General features: G+C 39.7%; 5 protein-coding genes across 5 annotated transcripts; 4 read left to right on the top strand and 1 right to left on the bottom strand.

Moving 5' to 3' along the window:
- Positions 1-193: 193 nt before the first annotated feature.
- Positions 194-1,190, bottom strand: LOC125013678 (olfactory receptor 13H1-like). The gene has a single exon (XM_047594547.1). It carries the CDS (start codon positions 1,130-1,132, stop codon positions 194-196), a length of 939 nt encoding a protein of 312 aa, XP_047450503.1. The 5' UTR covers positions 1,133-1,190.
- Positions 1,191-5,045: 3,855 nt separating this feature from the next.
- Positions 5,046-6,601, top strand: LOC125013764 (olfactory receptor 52B2-like). Its single transcript, XM_047594661.1, has one exon. The coding sequence runs from the start codon at positions 5,114-5,116 to the stop codon at positions 6,047-6,049; it is 936 nt and encodes a 311-aa protein (XP_047450617.1). The 5' UTR covers positions 5,046-5,113; the 3' UTR covers positions 6,050-6,601.
- A 3,182-nt stretch (positions 6,602-9,783) lies between these two features.
- Positions 9,784-10,835, top strand: LOC125013903 (olfactory receptor 52H1-like). The gene has a single exon (XM_047594841.1). It carries the CDS (start codon positions 9,897-9,899, stop codon positions 10,833-10,835), a length of 939 nt encoding a protein of 312 aa, XP_047450797.1. The 5' UTR covers positions 9,784-9,896.
- A 2,091-nt stretch (positions 10,836-12,926) lies between these two features.
- LOC125013802 (olfactory receptor 52H1-like) lies at positions 12,927-14,123 on the top strand. Its single transcript, XM_047594702.1, has one exon. The coding sequence runs from the start codon at positions 12,927-12,929 to the stop codon at positions 13,863-13,865; it is 939 nt and encodes a 312-aa protein (XP_047450658.1). The 3' UTR covers positions 13,866-14,123.
- A 1,909-nt stretch (positions 14,124-16,032) lies between these two features.
- On the top strand, positions 16,033-17,679 carry LOC125013816 (olfactory receptor 52H1-like). The gene has a single exon (XM_047594717.1). The coding sequence runs from the start codon at positions 16,033-16,035 to the stop codon at positions 16,969-16,971; it is 939 nt and encodes a 312-aa protein (XP_047450673.1). The 3' UTR covers positions 16,972-17,679.
- The last annotated feature ends 493 nt before the right edge of the window (positions 17,680-18,172 follow it).

Below are 18,172 nucleotides of genomic sequence, written 5' to 3'. Positions count from 1 at the left end.
AACCCTAATGATTTGTGATTTTGTGTTCTTTGACAGTAGAAATGATGGTGTTAGTGAATGTAAATAACCAGAATTAGGAATTAAACACAGACCAGGCTTTCTCATCCTCACAATTTAATCGTGATAATCTGCTTTGTTGAGTTCAAACATGTGTGAAGAGCAGCTATTGCAGCTTAACTGGAATAAACAGATGCTACAAGGTTGGAGTCACTTTTCTTTGCAGTATTTGTGTAATTTTATCCCGCAGTGATTTAGTTTGCATCCCATAAATGATAGGATTTAAATTAGCGGGGACCACGTGAAATAAAATGTACGCAATCTTCCTCAGATCTGGGTAATCGGGGAAACGATGCAGGATGATAGTTAAAAACCCTGACCAGAGCATTATAAGGTACAGGACAAGGTGGCTGGCGCAGGTCTGCAACGCTCTGTTGTTTAACTCCTTGTTTTTCTTTATCCAACAGATAACAGCTATTCTGAAGTAGGTGACTGCAATGCCTCCCATGGAAGTACCAAAGAGCAGCACAGTGAAAATGAGTCCATAGATGTTGTTGATGGACACATCCTCACAAGACAGCTTGAACAGGGATGCATTGTCACAGTAAGCGTTGTGGACGACCGACCTGCAGCGAGACAGCCTCACCGTGAGGCCTATCAGAACAGAGACGAGCACCAGGGACGCCCCCCAGGCAGTAGCTGACAGCCCGACCACAGTTCTGGTAGTCATGATCGAGCTGTACCTCAGGGGGTGACATATCGCCACGTATCTGTCGATGGCCATGATGACGAGGATGAGGTGCGAGGCAGAGCCGAACGTGTGGCTCTGAAAGGCCTGAATCACGCACTGGTTGTAGGTGATGAAGCGTTTAGTCGACAGGATGTGAGCCATGAGCTGGGGCAGCAGCACCGTGTTTCCTATCAGGTCGTTGACGGACAGGTTGCAGAAGAGGATGTACATCGGTTGGTGCAGGCTCTTCTCGGTGATGATGAGAACGAGAACCCCGATGTTAGAGAAGAGCAGCGAGCAGTACACGAACAGCAGCAGGAAGAACAGAGGATACATGAACTCTGGAGAGATGTCGAAGCCTTGGATCTCCAGGATGTTGCTTGAGATTGTCGTGTTTATGGTCATCGTGAACCTGAAAGATAGAAATTATATTAAAACACAGAAATTTGTTTTATTCAGCCCAAAATGCACAAAAACAGTATAATTATAAAAAGCATGAAAATAAAATCTGCCTTGTTCTTTTACTGACATTATTTCATCTTTTAGTACATTATAAACACACATTTGACGTCTATTATCTATATTAAACTGAAAGTAATATGCAACAAATACTCCGCAAAACCTAATGTCAGACAGAGAGCCAGTTAGTAATGGGAAGTACCTTGCTTGTTGCGAAGGGAATCTCAAGTCTGCAGGTAGATGCCGATGTCTTTTATCTTCTGGGTAATGTCAGCTCATTTTTTTAATTATTGTTATTTAGCAGGTTCCCACAAGGGCGGCGGTGGTTAGCACTGAATCCACCTCGGGCCTTTCTGGGTGGAGTTTGCATGTTCTGCTTGTGTCTGCGTGAGTTTTCTCCACGTACTCCCATTTCCTCCCACCATCTAAAGACATGCTTGTTAGGTTAACCGGTGACTCTGAATTGACCCTAGGTGTGAATGGTTGTTTGTCTGTGTGTTAGCTCTGCGATAGACTGGCGACCTATCCAGGTTGTACCCGACCTCTCGTCTGATGAGAGCTGCGATAGGCTCCAATGACCCCTGCGTTTCCTCAAGTACATGCATTGAAATCTTTAATTTGATATTAAATTTACATCTCGTTTACATGTCCATCACCCTTGGGTCTTGAAGTGGAACATCAAAAAGCTCCTTTGTTCAAAGCTGTTGCTCAAAGCGTCTCAGAAGTCCAACCTAACAGGAACAGTATATGTGCATTAACTGAATTTTGTTAATTGTTGTCATGATTTGTGTGCAACGGTTTATAGCTCTTCCTTGCTTCCTAGCCTCCAAGCTAATAGAGGGTCATTTGCTCTCTTCAATCACGAACACAGACTGCTGCCACCTGCTGGTATGAAGAGTTATTTTCTATATATATTCTCTATATATTTTAATTGACGCAAAGAACATACATCAGTCAGGTACACAGGTCGTGAAAATTGACCCTCTAGCGACAACTCAGTGTTCTGCTGAGAAACCTTTGGACCTGGCATGTGGATGTGGATGTTACTAAGACATGTACCACCTATCTAGACCAGACCAGACACCAACACCCCATAGCAACCTGCAGCCTGACACAGACACAAACAAAAACAGTTTAGGAACAACTAAAAAAAAAAACATGAAAAAACAGCACAAGGTGTTGACCTGGCCTCCAAATTCACTAGATCCCAAACTGGTCAAGTATCGGTGGGACGATCCACAGAGATCCCCTCCCCTCAACTCACAGGCCTCAAAGGCCCCCACTAACAACATCCTGTTAGAGGTCACCACAGGACACCCTCAGAAGGTCCCATGTCCATTCTCCGATGAGTCATGATACAGGCAATGTGAGTCAATATCATCAATATCAATCAATATTTTTGGTGTGTCCAGAGCTTTAGGTCATGAGAAGGTCTAAGAGTTGGATTGGACTGTACTCATATATCTTAATGTGTTGCCCTTTAGGTGCCATTTATTTGACTGGAGAGTTTAAAAGAACACACTTGTTTACTTGTGGTCATAAAGGGCTGACAGGCAGAATAAAGGACACCTACGGGGTGGGGTCAAAAGAAACCTTTAGAAACACCAAAAGATTGAAAAAAAAAAAGGTATGAGGCAGCTCAATCACACCACATGAAGCTAATTTAGAGGCTGCACACAAAGCAATTAAAGGGTCAAATCAATTATCAAAGCAGCTCAAGGGTCCATCATGTCCATCTCTCCGGGGAGAGATGATTAGTCCCGTCCTAGTGTCCTGACGGCCCTTTCGATTCCTCATCCTCTGTGGCCTGATGTGACCACTTAACTGCTCTGTTTCAATTAGTATTTTTCATTTTAAGATACATAAGACAACAATGCCGGATAAAAGGATTTAATACATGACAAATTAATACACACATTTTTACACAATATAATTATTACCCATTTTAAATATCTATTAATCATAATAATTTATAACAACAAGGTAGAAAGAATTTTAGGAGACGCTGTTTGTTTAACTAAAGATGCCTTTTCATTTTGCTTTACATACACATCAAGTGATGAAAATTAACAAATCAAAAGTTTTTAAGTAAAGCACAGGCTGATATCACAAGTTGTAAACATTTGACTAAGCATCAGCCTCCCACGGGTGCTATTAAACCACATCCTTCATTAGCAAGTAAAACAGTATCTCATTATCGACCGGAGGTCTCGCTGTTTGTCCAGGGATTAATTACCACATGGGACTGTTAATAACACACCATGTCATCACATCTCCAAGGGACTCATTAATAATGTGTTTTGACAAAGTAATGAGGCGTCAAGCTGACGTAATTCTGCCAATTCGACGTGTGTAGACAGTGACATAAAACTGTTGAAGTAGGCCTTTAGTTAAAATAAAATTACAGAAATCTTATGCCAATTATAATATTGTACTAATACATATTCAATGGAATGAATACAAATCAAACCAGAATTCAATTACTTTCAGGGCCGATTAACAACTCATAGTTGCGGTCATTTGTTTATTTTAAACTAAACAAACCTGGACATTTGTACTATTGCACAGACGCTCACATGTAACACAAAAAGATTTAAGGACTTAAAACGAACTCACTTGTTCTTATTCACTTTACATGTTTTTAAAGTTTTGTTTCCCGTAAAGAGTCATGAATTTTACAGTGGATTTTTGCAGAATTCAAAACAACCAATGCAAAATGAGCGAACATAAGAAAAATCTAAGTCACATCAATATTTGGTGTTACTACCCTTTGCTTCAAACCAGCATCAGTCCTTGTAGGTACACTTCCACAAAGTCAGGCAACTTAGCGCAGCGGAAGAAAAACACATCAAGCTTATTTCTCTTTGAAATCGGTAGATGTCCAGCAGAGCCATCCAACCAGCGGGACCCAGGTACACTCATCTACTGTCTACAAAATCCATCCATCTGACGTGGAAACAAGGCCAAATGACTCAACTATGGAAATGCCATGAAAATGGCAGCAGGTGCTCTGGACTGATTAGTCAAAATTTGAAATATTTGCCTGTAGCCGAAGGCGGTTAATTCACCGAGGGCTGGAGAGAGCTACAATAACGAGCATCTGCAGGCAACAGTGAAGCACGGTGGAGGTTCCTTGAAAGTTTGGTGCTAAATTTCTGCAACTGAAGCTGGAGATTTGGTCAGGACTAATTGATAAATGCTGAGAAATACAAGTAAATACATCAGTACCATCAGGGAGGCACATGATTGACCCCAAATTCATTCTGCAGCAGGACAAAGTCCCCGAACATACAGCCAAGGTCATTAAGAACTATCTTCAGCATAGTCCTGGAAGAAGTCCTGGAAGTGATGGCATGGCCCCCACAGAGCCCTGATCGCAACATCATGGAGTGTGTCTGCGATGCCATGAAGAGACAGAAGGATTTGAGGAAGTCTACATCCACAGATGATCTGTGGTCAGTTCTCCAACATGTCTGGAACAACCTACCCGCTGAGTTCCTTCAAAAACTGCGTGCAAGGACCTAGAAGAGTTGATGCTGTCTTGAAGGGAAAGGGTGGTAACGCCAGATACTGATTTGGTTTAGATTTTTCTTCTGTTCATTCACTTCATTTTGTTAATTGATGGAAATAAACTATTAACACTTGCATTTTTGAAAGCATTATTAGTTTACAGCATGTATCTTTTAAAAACCACTTGCTTTCAGTGATCTTGTTCTTGTTTATCTTTGAAAAGCCGTCAATAGTCCCCGAGGAAACACGTGACGTGAACGTGTTACGGCTACGGTGACATTAGAATAAAAGATGAAGGGCTGAGCATCTCTTTGCACTTCAGGCTCTGTTGCTCTGAATGTGACAGAGCTTCTGGACGCTTAGTTTCTAATGATGCGCTTCCGTTATTGTCTTTTTACCCATTAATCTGAGTTGAAGATGGAAAACATAACTTTTGGATTCACTTCTGAGTTAACCTTGGACCCATTTTTTATCCCACCTGGAGGAAAGTATCCCATATTTTTTCTCGGTATTGCCATTTATTTGTTTGGGGTTTCCTGCAACATGACCTTGCTGACTTTGATCATTCTGAAGAAGAAACTCCACAAGCCCATGTATTTCATCCTGTTGAGCCTCCCCCTCAATGACTTGATAGGAATAACTGCAATGCTGCCAAAAGTGCTCTCAGATATTGTCACGGAGACGCACAAGGTTTACTACCCCCTCTGTGTTTTACAGGCATTCCTGCTGCATATGTATGGTGGTGGGGTTTTGTTCATTCTTGCAGCCATGTCCTTTGATCGTTACGTTGCCATCTGCATGCCGCTACGCTACAGCTCAGTCATGACCCAGAGAGCTGTCATTTGCATTATCTCTCTAGTTTGGGGGTTTGACTTTCTCCTGATTTTTTCGCTGTTCTCTCTGCAGACGCGGCTTCCCAGGTGCAAATCTGTCATTATGAATGTGTTCTGTGATAACCCGTCTCTCCTGAAGCTCACGTGCGGAAACACGGCAGTCAACAACATCATAGGGCTGTTTAACACGGCCGTCATCCAGGTTGTGAGCGTCTCTATCCAGGCGTACTCCTACGTCAAGATTCTGATCACGTGCGTGGTCACGAGGAAATTTGAAACCAAGATGAAAGCCGTGAACACGTGTGTCGCACAGCTGGTGCTGCTGATCATATTTGAGGTGGTGGCAACCTTCACAATTTTATCTCACAGGTTTAAAAACGTTTCAGCTGACTTGCAAAAGATAATGGGCATGCTAATCTTTCTCATTCCTCCAATTCTGAATCCAATCGTGTACGGTCTGTACACGAGTGAAATACGAAACACCCTCCTGGCAGCCTTAAAAAACAGAGTCTCCTTTTAACTTCTTCACATGAAAGATTAAACGCATTGATTTTCGACTTTCTTAAAATGGCCACTGCCATCATAACACTGTATTATATCAGAAGGATATGTTGAAGAAACGTGGACAATAATTATAACATGAATGTGAAGTAAAAATGTGTCTAGTCACACTTTTTTCTTGAGTGAAACTCTAAAAAAAAGGTTTGTTAAAACAGTTTTGACTTCACATAAAGTTGCACACAGCTTGTAACTTTAAAGTGTTTGTAAAAGTGGGGAAAACAGGTCTCATTGACAAATGTTAGTCATAGTTTGGTTTTAGTATTGTCTGTGCTGTTAATTTTAAGGAAGCCTGTTTCTTTTTCAGATTTGTTTCTTTCATCTTCACATCTGATTGTGCATTTAAATATTGTCTCCCAATTTGCATCTTAACTGTGCAAATGTTCACATTTTCATTTACCAATGATGTACTTTGTGTTCCATTATTTTATTTATTTATTTATTTCAAACAAAGAAAAAATAAGATGACAAGTCTGATGTGTGAGGTGTGTAATAAAATCCAGCTATTCTGAAACGACATTTGCCGTGTATCATTTTTATAAACAGATTGTGAAGCGTGCACTTCAAGTGGCAGTAAAAATTACAATTGGTGTAAAAGCTTTTTTATTGTAATGTCAAAATATTAATCAGTCAAAGGTAAATCATGTCAGACCCCTCTCATGCGATGACACTGAAACCCACTGGTACACATTTCAGACGTACAAAAAGTGCAAAAAGTACAAATAAAAAGGCCACTATTAGGTGCCTTCCTGATTATCTGAATCAGCTTTCACTGAGTTCACTGAGCATAGAGTAAAATTAGCAAACTAATAAATGGATTAAAAAAACATTAGGCCAGTAAATTTGTTCTTTGACTTAAACTAAAGACTTCTTTCTCACACTGTGTGCCTACCTGCATATGAACGTAATGATTCTCTGAATGATTTTCACCATTACGTCATGAGGCAGATGGTTGATGAGCACGGCTGTGAACTGAGCAAAGTCCTGAGCCACACATTTAAATTTCTTTTGACTCACTTCTCAAAGAATCTAATAATTGGACGTCTTAATTTCATCTGAATGTGGGGAATCTTGGCCTCATTTCCAGGACACTGCGAAGATGGTTGTCAGACAAATATGGAGGCAAAGATCTCCAGTCTGCTTGATATTCTGACTAATCCTGAAACATACTTTAAAACACACTGCAATCATTCTGCCCTGCACTCTAGGCTTGTGCATTAAAGATATATCTACAGTGGTGTGAAAAAGTGTTTGCACTGTTCCAGATTCTTATTTTTTGGTGTGTTTGTCACACTTAAATGTTTCAGATCATCAAACAAATTTAAATATAGGCCAAAGATAACACAAGTAAACAGAAAATACAGTTTTTAAATGGTTTTTAATATTATGGGAAAATAAATCCAAATCTACATGGCTCTGCGTGGAAAAAGTGTTTGCCCCTCCTGTTAAAACATAACTCAGCTGTGGTTTATCACACCTGAGTTCAATACCTCTACCCACACACAGGCCTGATTACTGCCACACTGTTCTCAATCAAGACATCACTTAAATGGGAAGTGAAGTAGACCACAAGATCCTCAAAAACTAGACATCATGCAAAGATTGAAAGAAATTCAAGAACAAATGAGAAAGAATTGAGATCTATCAGTCTGGAAATGGTTATAAAGTCATTTCTAAAGCTTACTACAGTGAAACACAGTGAGAGCCGTTATCCATAGATGGTGAAAAAACTGTCCTTACCCCAAGAGCCCAGCGACAACTCATCCAAGAGGTCACAAAAGACCCCACAACAACATCCTAAAAACTGGAGGCCTCATTTGCCTCAGCTAAGATCAGTGTTCATGACTCCACCATAACAAAGAGACTGGACAAAAATGACCTCATGGCCGAGTTCAAAACCACTGCTGAGCAAAAAGAACGTAAAGGCTCATCTCAGTTTGGCCAGAAAACATCTTGATGATCCCCAAGACTTTTGAGTGAATATTGTGGACTGACAAGATAAAAGTTGAACTTTTTGGAAGGTGTGTGTCCCATTACATCGAAAAAGAACACAGAAAAAGAACATGACAGCAGCAGTAAAATCTGGTGGTGGCGGTGTGATGGTCTGGGGCTGTTTTGCTGTTCCAGGACCTGGGAGACTTACCATGATAAATAGAACCATGAATTCTACTGTCTCCTGAAGGAGAATGTCCATCCATCAAAACTTGGGTTCTACAACAGCCTAGTCAAAGTCCTGACCTGAATTCTATTGAGATGCTGTGGCATGACCTTAAAAGGGCAGTTCATGCTCAAAAACCCTGTAATGTGGCTGAATTACAACAACTGGAAGAAAGATGAGTGGACCATAATTCCTCTACAGTGCTGAAAAAGACTCATTGTAAGTTATCACAAAAGCTCGATTGCAATTACTGTTAAAGGTGACCCAACCAGTGACCAGAGTATATTGCAATTACAATAGGAGACCACTACAACTCAAACAGAAAAACATTTGTCTCTTATAGAGTTCACAAAGACAGAGATTGTCATGCGATTGGCTGGATTCCAAGAGCTAAGGATACACGTCATGAAGATGACCATAACTAACCCACATTCCTATCACACAGAAATAGGAAAAGGCCTCCTTTTATGACTCTGACCACATAGTCAGTGTCTCCTCTTCCATCTAAGACACCCGCGTCCAGTAAATCATCAAGACGGGGATAATAATAACCTGGGGAAAAGCACTATCTTTGTGGCTGGAAATAACATCATAAGAAGAACAAAATGCAAACCATTCTTTGAATTAATGATTAACTTGTACCTTCACTTCCACGTGTTTTATTTTTGTCTTATATATAAATTAGTTTGATCATGGAAACATGGAAGTATAACAAACATGCAAAAAAAGAAGAAGAAGAAATCAAGAATGGGGGCCAACATTTTTCACATGAATGTGTGTCAGTGGTGTGAAAAAATGTGTATAGACTCTATACCATAGGTCTTCAACGGGAGATCTGCGACCCCTAGGGGATCCATGGAGGTACTGCAGGGGGGTTCATTGGTTGATTACACATTTTCTTATATATTTTTTTACTTTCCACCCGTAAATTTAGATTTCTTTAAATACACATCACTGTGGATCTAACATATTTTGGTAAAGGGATAAGGGACAGGTTAATATTGAATGCACAATGATAATAATAATGTATGTTTATATAAATAGCACTAGAACACCTATAGTAGGTAGGGGGTCCCACCTTAATCTCTCCATCAGTTTGGGGTCCTTGACCTGAAAAACGTTCAAGAACCCTGCTCTATACAAACAATATAAGTGTGTGTGAAACTGTATAAACTACTGGATAATTATGCATGTGAAAATATAAAACAAAGAAGTTTTCTCTTGCAGCGGTTGATAAGAACTACAATTAAAAACTAGACTATTCTGCAAAAACTTCACCTAGAAGCCACATCTTTAAACTAATTGAAATGTAATATACATTTAAATAATAAGGCCTTGTTCATTTCATTCATTGTAAAAACAACAAACATTCAAGGTGAGTGAGTAACGCATGTGTAAGTAAATACATGCGCTGTTTGTGCAATAGGCTTCTCTATGCTCTCTCACGTCTAGTCTCATGGGTCATCTGTGTATTGTATAAAAGACAAAAACTTACGACACAGTGTGGGAGAGAAGCACACTGCAGCAGGTGAGAAACCACAGGTTCATTTGAATGAGTGCACTTTGTTTCAAACGGCTTGTCAATAAGAACATTTCTTTCAGGTGAAGATAGTTTCCAGGAGGCAGCAACACAATATCAGCTGGAATAAATATGTCTACCAATTTGTCTTCAGGCAGTGTCCTCATGCTGCCGTCTCTGGGCTTATCGAACACACACATTTATCCTGCATTTGTGTTTGGCACCCTCACATATCTGATCATTGTGCTTTGCAATTTGTTAGTCTTGACAACTATTGTTGTGAGCAAAAATCTGCACAAGCCCATGTTTATCCTGCTCTTCAACTTGCCCATTAGCGACATAGTGGGTGCCACGGCTTTTTTTCCTCAACTCCTTACGAGCATTGTGACACAGAGCCGATTGATTTCCTATCCCGGGTGCATCATCCAGGGTTTTCTGATTCATGTTTATGGCACGGGAAACTTGCTGATTTTGAGCGCTATGGCGTACGACCGATACATAGCTATATGTTGCCCACTGAGGTACAACACCCTGATGAGCTCACATAATTTGATCAAAATTATTGTAGGGATCTGGTTATTGAATCTGTCAGTAATGGTCACAATGTTTTCGTTGCTTCCGCGGCTCAAGGTGTGCAGGACACATATAGCGGATCTGTACTGCAACAACCCATCTCTGATGAAACTAGCCTGTGAGAACATCAGAGTGAACAACTACTACGGGATATTGGCCACGGTTGTACTCATGGGAGGCCCGCTTTTGGTAATAGTGTACACGTATGCACAGATCTTATACACGTGTGTCGTGACGAATCACGCGGACGCCCGGCGAAAAGCAATTCAGACGTGCAGCACGCATTTAATAGTTTTTTTAATCTTAGAAATCAACACAGTGTTTACATTCATTACGCATCGCATTGAAAGCGCGTCCCCTTCTTTGAGAAGGGCTTTCGGTGTGTCTGTTCTCATTTTCCCTCCTTTTCTGGACCCGATCATATATGGACTGAAAACCAGGGAACTTAAGAATAGCATGACGATTTTCCTTAAACGAAATCTGGTTTCAACAAAGTAGACACTTTCTTTTTGTTTGTACTGTTTAATATTTTAATGTTTTTTCTATCTCTGGCCGGTTTATGTTTGGAGTGTCCATGTTCTCCAACAGTCTAATGTCATGCTCATGAGGTCAACCGGTGATGCTAAGTTGGCTGTAGGCATGCACCTTCGAGGACAAGCGAGCACAGAAAAGGAATGAATTAATTTTTTTTTTCTCCCATCAGGATTCAGCTTTTATTTCATAAATTCAAGAGTTTCTGAGCAAACATTCTTCCCTGTGAACATCTACAGTACATCTTCATCTGATGATAACGTATTTTCTAATTTAACTTATGTGCACATTTCTGTTGTCCAGTCTTTATAAGCAAGTTTATAAGCGCTGACAGTTTTGTTCTTGTTCATCAGTCTCATAAGGACTTCTAACTTTTAATACAGGTTAAGGAAAATAAAGTGGAGGATTAACCAAAGAAAAGATCTTTATCAAAATGGTTGAATGATACGATGAAAACACTGTCAAATATAGTCAAATAGTAGCGTGTGTGTGTGTGAATCTAAACATTGAATGTAAAAGGAGGCTGATATATGACTGACTACCAATAAGAAAAGTACTTTAAGCAATGTTTTTAAATGTCGTGATTTCCCTGACAACCCAGTAAATGTAGGTTTGCTGGGTTTCTGTGAGGCCTAATGAGAATATGTGCTTTGTTATTGACAATAAAAAACAGTCAAAAAATCAAATGTCACTGTGTTTAATATTATTCTGACATATATGATATACAGTCACTGGAAAGGCTGAGAAGATGAATACATTTAAGTCTGAAGTTAAAAGTAGTCACAACTCAATATAACTCGACAATCAGTGTATAACGATGTAAGTTAATCTCTGTTTTGGAGCTCAGATCCTCCCACTGTTGGAGCAGGCAAAGTCAGGAAACAGCACAAAATGTGAGGGGAAAAAAGGAGTTTCGCCGCACACAACAGATGCAAAATAAAAATGTTCACTTTACTGAAACAACACATTTCGCCTTATGGTTTCATCAGGTTTATACAGATAACAGGTGTCTAATATAAGCTGCGTTTGTAATCACCAAAATAGGCAGCAGCTGTGGGTCACCCAGAGACGATAACAATAGGCCACAGTTCACACTGCACCAATATCTATGAAAATGCTCAAAACACTACACAACAAAACACAGTCAAAAATTCTCTATTTAAATCCTTCTCTTATTTCAGTGTGAAATTCATTTTGTCCATATGAATGAACGCCAGGTTCAAACATTTCCCAGCAGAACTGGTTTTAATGTTGAGACTCAATGGTGTTTGTTATAAGCAGCGCAGATGGTCAACTTGTACTCATAAAACAAAGAACAGTAGTTCTGGGAATAACAGGAGATCTGCGACCCCTAGGGGATCCATGGAGGTACTGCAGGGGGGTTCATTGGTTGATTACACATTTTCTTATATATTTTTTTACTTTCTACCCATAAATTTAGATTTCTTTAAATACACATCACCGTGGATCTAACATATTTTGGTAAAGGGATGAGGGACAGGTTAATACTGAATGCAAAATGATAATAATAATGTATATTTATATAAATAGCACTAGAACACCTATAGTAGGTAGGGGGTCCCACCTTAATCTCTCCATCAGTTTGGGGTCCTTGGCCTGAAAAATGTTCAAGACCCATACTGGATAATTATGCATGTGAAAATATAAAACAAAGAAGTTTTATCTTGCAGCGGTTGATAAGAACTACAATTAAAAGCTAGACTGTTCTGTAAAAACTTCATTTAGAAGCCACATCTTTAAACTAATTGACATTACATTCAAGGTGAGTGAGTAACGCATGTGTAAGTAAATACATGCGCTGTTTGTGCAATAGGCTTCTCTATGCTCTCTCACGTCCAGTCTCATGGGTCATCTGTGTCTTTTATAAAAGACAAAACTTACGACACAGTGTGGGAGAGAAGCACACTGCAGCAGGTGAGAAACCACAGGTCCATTTGAATGAGTGCACTTTGTTTCAAACAGCTTGTCAATGAGAACATTTCTTTCAGGTGAAGATAGTTTCCAGGAGGCAGCAACACAATATCAGCTGGAATAAATATGTCTACCAATTTGTCTTCAGGCGGGGTCCTCAAGCTGCCGTCTCTGGGCTTATCGAACACACACATTTATCCTGCATTTGTGTTCGGCACCCTCACATATCTGATCATTGTGCTTTGCAATTTGTTAGTCTTGACAACTATTGCTGTGAGCAAAAATCTGCACAAGCCCATGTTTATCCTGCTCTTCAACTTGCCCATCAGCGACATAGTGGGTGCCACGGCGTTTTTTCCTCAACTCCTTACGAGCATTGTGACACAGAGCCGATTGATTTCCTATCCCGGGTGCATCATCCAGGGTTTTCTGATTCATGTTTATGGCTCGGGAAACTTACTGATTTTGAGTGCTATGGCGTACGACCGATACATAGCTATATGTTGCCCACTGAGGTACAACACCCTGATGAGCTCACATAATTTGATCAAAATTATTGTAGGGATCTGGTTATTGAATCTGTCAGTAATGGTCACAATGTTTTCGTTGCTTCCGCGGCTCAAGGTGTGCAGAACACATATAGCGGATCTGTACTGCAACAACCCATCTCTGATGAAACTAGCCTGTGAGAACATCAGAGTGAACAACTACTACGGGATAACGGCCACGATTGTACTCATGGGAGGCCCGCTTTTGGTAATAGTGTACACGTATGCACAGATCTTATACACGTGTGTCGTGACAAATCACGCGGACGCCCGGCGAAAAGCAATTCAGACGTGCAGCACGCATTTAATAGTTTTTTTAATCTTAGAAATCAACACAGTGTTTACATATATTACGCATCGCATTGAAAGCGCGTCCCCTTCTTTGAGAAGGGCTTTCGGTGTGTCTGTTCTCATTTTCCCTCCTTTTCTGGACCCGATCATATATGGACTGAAAACCAGGGAACTTAAGAATAGCATGACGATTTTCCTTAAAAGAAATCTGGTTTCAGCAAAGTAGACACTTTTCTTTTTGTTTGTACTGTTTAATATTTTAATGTTTTTTCTATCTCTGGCCGGTTTATGTGTGGAGTTTCCCTGTTCTCCAACAGTCTAATGTCATGCTCATGAGGTTAACCGGTGATGCTAAGTTGGCTGTAGGCATGCACCTTCAAGGACAAGCGAGCACAGACAAAGAATGAATGAATGTATTTTTTTTCTCCCATCAGGATTCAGCTTTTATTTCATAATTTCAAGAGTTTTTGAGCAAACATTCTTCCCTGTGAACAATAAATACAGACATCTACAGTACGTCTTCATCTGATGATAACGTATTTTCTAATTTACCTTATGTGCACATTTCTGTTGTCCAGTCTTTATAAGCAAGTTTATAAGCGCTGACAGTTTTGTTCTTGTTCATCAGCCTCATAAGGACTTCTAACTTTTAATGCAGGTTAAGGAAAATAAAGTGGAGGATTAACCAAAGAAAGGTTCTTTATCAAAATGGTTGAATGATACGTTGAAAACACTGTCAAATGCAGTAAGTAGGAAAAGAGCCTCTCACCGAAGGTCCAGATATTTTAGCAGCTGATCAAATATAGTCAAATAGTAGCATGTGTGTGTGTGAATCTAAAAATTGAATATAAAAGGAGGCTGATATATGATGGACTACCAATAAGAAAAGTACTTTAAGCAATGTTTTTAAATGTCGTGATTTCCCTGACAACCCAGTAAATGTAGGTTTGCTGGGTTCCTGTGAGGCCTAATGAGAATATGTGCTTTGTTATTGACAATAAAAAACAGTCAAAAAATCAAATGTCACTGTGTTTAATATTGTCCTGACATATATGATATACAGTCACCGGAAAGGCTGAGAAGATGAATACATTTAAGTCAGAAGTTAAAAGTAGTCACAACTCAATATAACTCGGCAATCAGTGTATAACGATGTAAGTTAATCTCTGTTTTGGAGCTCAGATCCTCCCACTGTTGGAGCAGGCAAAGTCAGGAAACAGCACAAAATGTGAGGGGAAAAAATGAGTTTTGCTGCACACAACAGATGCAAAATAAAAATGTTCACTCTATTGAAACAACACATTTCACCTTATGGTTTCATCAGGTTTATGCAGATAACAGGTGTCTAATATAAGCTGCGTTTGTAATCACCAAAATAGGCAGCAGCTGTGGGTCCCCCAGAGACGGTAACAATAGGCCACAGTTCACATCGCACCAATATCTATAAAAATGCTCAAAAAACTACACAACAAAACACAGTCAAAAATTCTCTATTTAAATCCTTCTCTTATTTCAGTGTGAAATTCATTTTGTCCATGCTAATGAACGCCAGGTTCAAACATTTCCCAGCAGAACTGGTTTTAATGTTGAGACTCAATGGTGTTTGTTATAAGCAGCATAGATGGTCAACTTGTACTCATAAAACAATGAACAGTAGTTCTGGGAATAACAGGAGATCTGCGACCCCTAGGGGATCCATGGAGGCATTGCAGGGGGGTTCATTGGTTGATTACACATTTTCTTATATATTTTTTTACTTTCTACCCATAAATTTAGATTTCTTTAAATACACATCACCGTGGATCTAACATATTTAGGTAAAGGGATGAGGGACAGGTTCATATTGAATGCACAATGATAATAATAATGTATATTTATATAAATAGCACTAGAACACCTATAGTAGGTAGGGGGTCCCACCTTAATCTCTCCATCAGTTTGGGGTCCTTGGCCTGAAAAATGTTCAAGACCCATACTGGATAATTATGCATGTGAAAATATAAAACAAAGAAGTTTTATCTTGCAGCAGTTGATAAGAACTACAATTAAAAACTAGACTGTTCTGTAAAAACTTCAGTTAGAAGCCACATCTTTAAACTAATTGACATTACATTCAAGGTGAGTGAGTAACGCATGTGTAAGTAAATACATGCGCTGTTTGTGCAATAGGCTTCTCTATGCTCTCTCACGTCCAGTCTCATGGGTCATCTGTGTCTTTTATAAAAGACAAAACTTACGACACAGTGAGGGAGAGAAGCACACTGCAGCAGGTGAGAAACCACAGGTCCATTTGAATGAGTGCACTTTGTTTCAAACAGCTTGTCAATGAGAACATTTCTTTCAGGTGAAGATAGTTTCCAGGAGGCAGCAGCACAATATCAGCTGGAATAAATATGTCTACCAATTTGTCTTCAGGCAGTGTCCTCATGCTGCCGTCTCTGGGCTTACCGAACACACACATTTATCCTGCATTTGTGTTTGGCACCCTCACATATCTGATCATTGTGCTTTGCAATTTGTTAGTCTTGTCAACTATTGTTGTGAGCAAAAATCTGCACAAGCCCATGTTTATCCTGCTCTTCAACTTGCCCATTAGCGACATAGTGGGTGCCACGGCGTTTTTTCCTCAAGTCCTTGGGAGCATTGTGACACAGAGCCGATTGATTTCCTATCCCGGGTGCATCATCCAGGGTTTTCTGATTCATGTTTATGGCTCGGGAAACTTACTGATTTTGAGTGCTATGGCGTACGACCGATACATAGCTATATGTTGCCCACTGAGGTACAACACCCTGATGAGCTCACATAATTTGATCAAAATTATTATTGGGATGTGGTTATTGAATCTGTCAGTAATGGTCACAATGTTTTCGTTGCTTCCGCGGCTCAAGGTGTGCAGAACACATATAGCGGATCTGTACTGCAACAACCCATCTCTGATGAAACTAGCCTGTGAGAACATCAGAGTGAACAACTACTACGGGATATTGGCCACGGTTGTAACCATGGGAGGCCCGCTTTTGGTAATAGTGTTCACGTATGCACAGATCTTGTACACGTGTGTCGTGACAAATCACGCAGACGCCCGGCGAAAAGCAATTCAGACGTGCAGCACGCATTTAATAGTTTTTATAATCTTACAAACTCTCACAGTATTTACATTCATTACGCATCGCATTGAAAGCGCGTCCCCTTCTTTGAGAAGGGCTTTCGGTGTGTCTGTTCTCATTTTCCCTCCTTTTCTGGACCCGATCATATATGGACTGAAAACCAGGGAACTTAAGAATAGCATGACGATTTTCCTTAAACGAAATCTGGTTTCAACAAAGTAGACACTTTTCTTTTTGTTTGTACTGTTTAATATTTTAATGTTTTTTCTATCTCTGGCCGGTTTATGTTTGGAGTGTCCATGTTCTCCAACAGTCTAATGTCATGCTCATGAGGTCAACCGGTGATGCTAAGTTGGCTGTAGGCATGCACCTTCGAGGACAAGCGAGCACAGAAAAGGAATGAATTAATTTTTTTTTTCTCCCATCAGGATTCAGCTTTTATTTCATAAATTCAAGAGTTTCTGAGCAAACATTCTTCCCTGTGAACATCTACAGTACATCTTCATCTGATGATAACGTATTTTCTAATTTAACTTATGTGCACATTTCTGTTGTCCAGTCTTTATAAGCAAGTTTATAAGCACTGACAGTTTTGTTCTTGTTCATCAGCCTCATAAGGACTTCTAACTTTTAATACAGGTTAAGGAAAATAAAGTGGAGGATTAACCAAAGAAAAGATCTTTATCAAAATGGTTGAATGATACGATGAAAACACTGTCAAATATAGTCAAAAAGTAGTATGTGTGTGTGTGAATCTAAACATTGAATGTAAAAGGAGGCTGATATATGACTGACTACCAATAAGAAAAGTACTTTAAGCAATGTTTTTAAATGTCGTGATTTCCCTGACAACCCAGTAAATGTAGGTTTGCTGGGTTTCTGTGAGGCCTAATGAGAATATGTGCTTTGTTATTGACAATAAAAAACAGTCAAAAAATCAAATGTCACTGTGTTTAATATTGTCCTGACATATATGATATACAGTCACCGGAAAGGCTGAGAAGATGTCGGAAGTTAAAAGTTGTCACAGCTCAATATAACTCGACAATCAGTGTATAATGATATAAGTTAATCTCTGTTTTGGACCTCAGATCCTCCCACTGTTGGAGCAGGCAAAGTCAGGAAACAGCACAAAATGTGAGGGGAAAAAAGGAGTTTCGCCGCACACAACAGATGCAAAATAAAAATGTTCACTTTACTGAAACAACACATTTCGCCTTATGGTTTCATCAGGTTTATACAGATAACAGGTGTCTAATATAAGCTGCGTTTGTAATCACCAAAATAGGCAGCAGCTGTGGGTCCCCCAGAGACGATAACAATAGGCCACAGTTCACATCGCACCAATATCTATGAAAATGCTCAAAAAACTACACAACAAAACACAGTCAAAAATTCTCTATTTAAATCCTTGTCTTATTTC

This window comes from Mugil cephalus, chromosome 9 (assembly GCF_022458985.1).
Source record: "Mugil cephalus isolate CIBA_MC_2020 chromosome 9, CIBA_Mcephalus_1.1, whole genome shotgun sequence".
Lineage (NCBI taxonomy): Eukaryota > Metazoa > Chordata > Actinopteri > Mugiliformes > Mugilidae > Mugil > Mugil cephalus.
This window is presented reverse-complemented; position numbering and strand designations above follow the sequence as displayed.

Bases quoted from the DNA above. Each gene is read 5' to 3' on its own strand.
- LOC125013678 (XM_047594547.1), bottom strand. From the start codon at position 1,132: ATGACCATAAACACGACAATCTCAAGCAACATCCTGGAGATCCAAGGC.
- LOC125013764 (XM_047594661.1), top strand. From the start codon at position 5,114: ATGGAAAACATAACTTTTGGATTCACTTCTGAGTTAACCTTGGACCCA.
- LOC125013903 (XM_047594841.1), top strand. From the start codon at position 9,897: ATGTCTACCAATTTGTCTTCAGGCAGTGTCCTCATGCTGCCGTCTCTG.
- LOC125013802 (XM_047594702.1), top strand. From the start codon at position 12,927: ATGTCTACCAATTTGTCTTCAGGCGGGGTCCTCAAGCTGCCGTCTCTG.
- LOC125013816 (XM_047594717.1), top strand. From the start codon at position 16,033: ATGTCTACCAATTTGTCTTCAGGCAGTGTCCTCATGCTGCCGTCTCTG.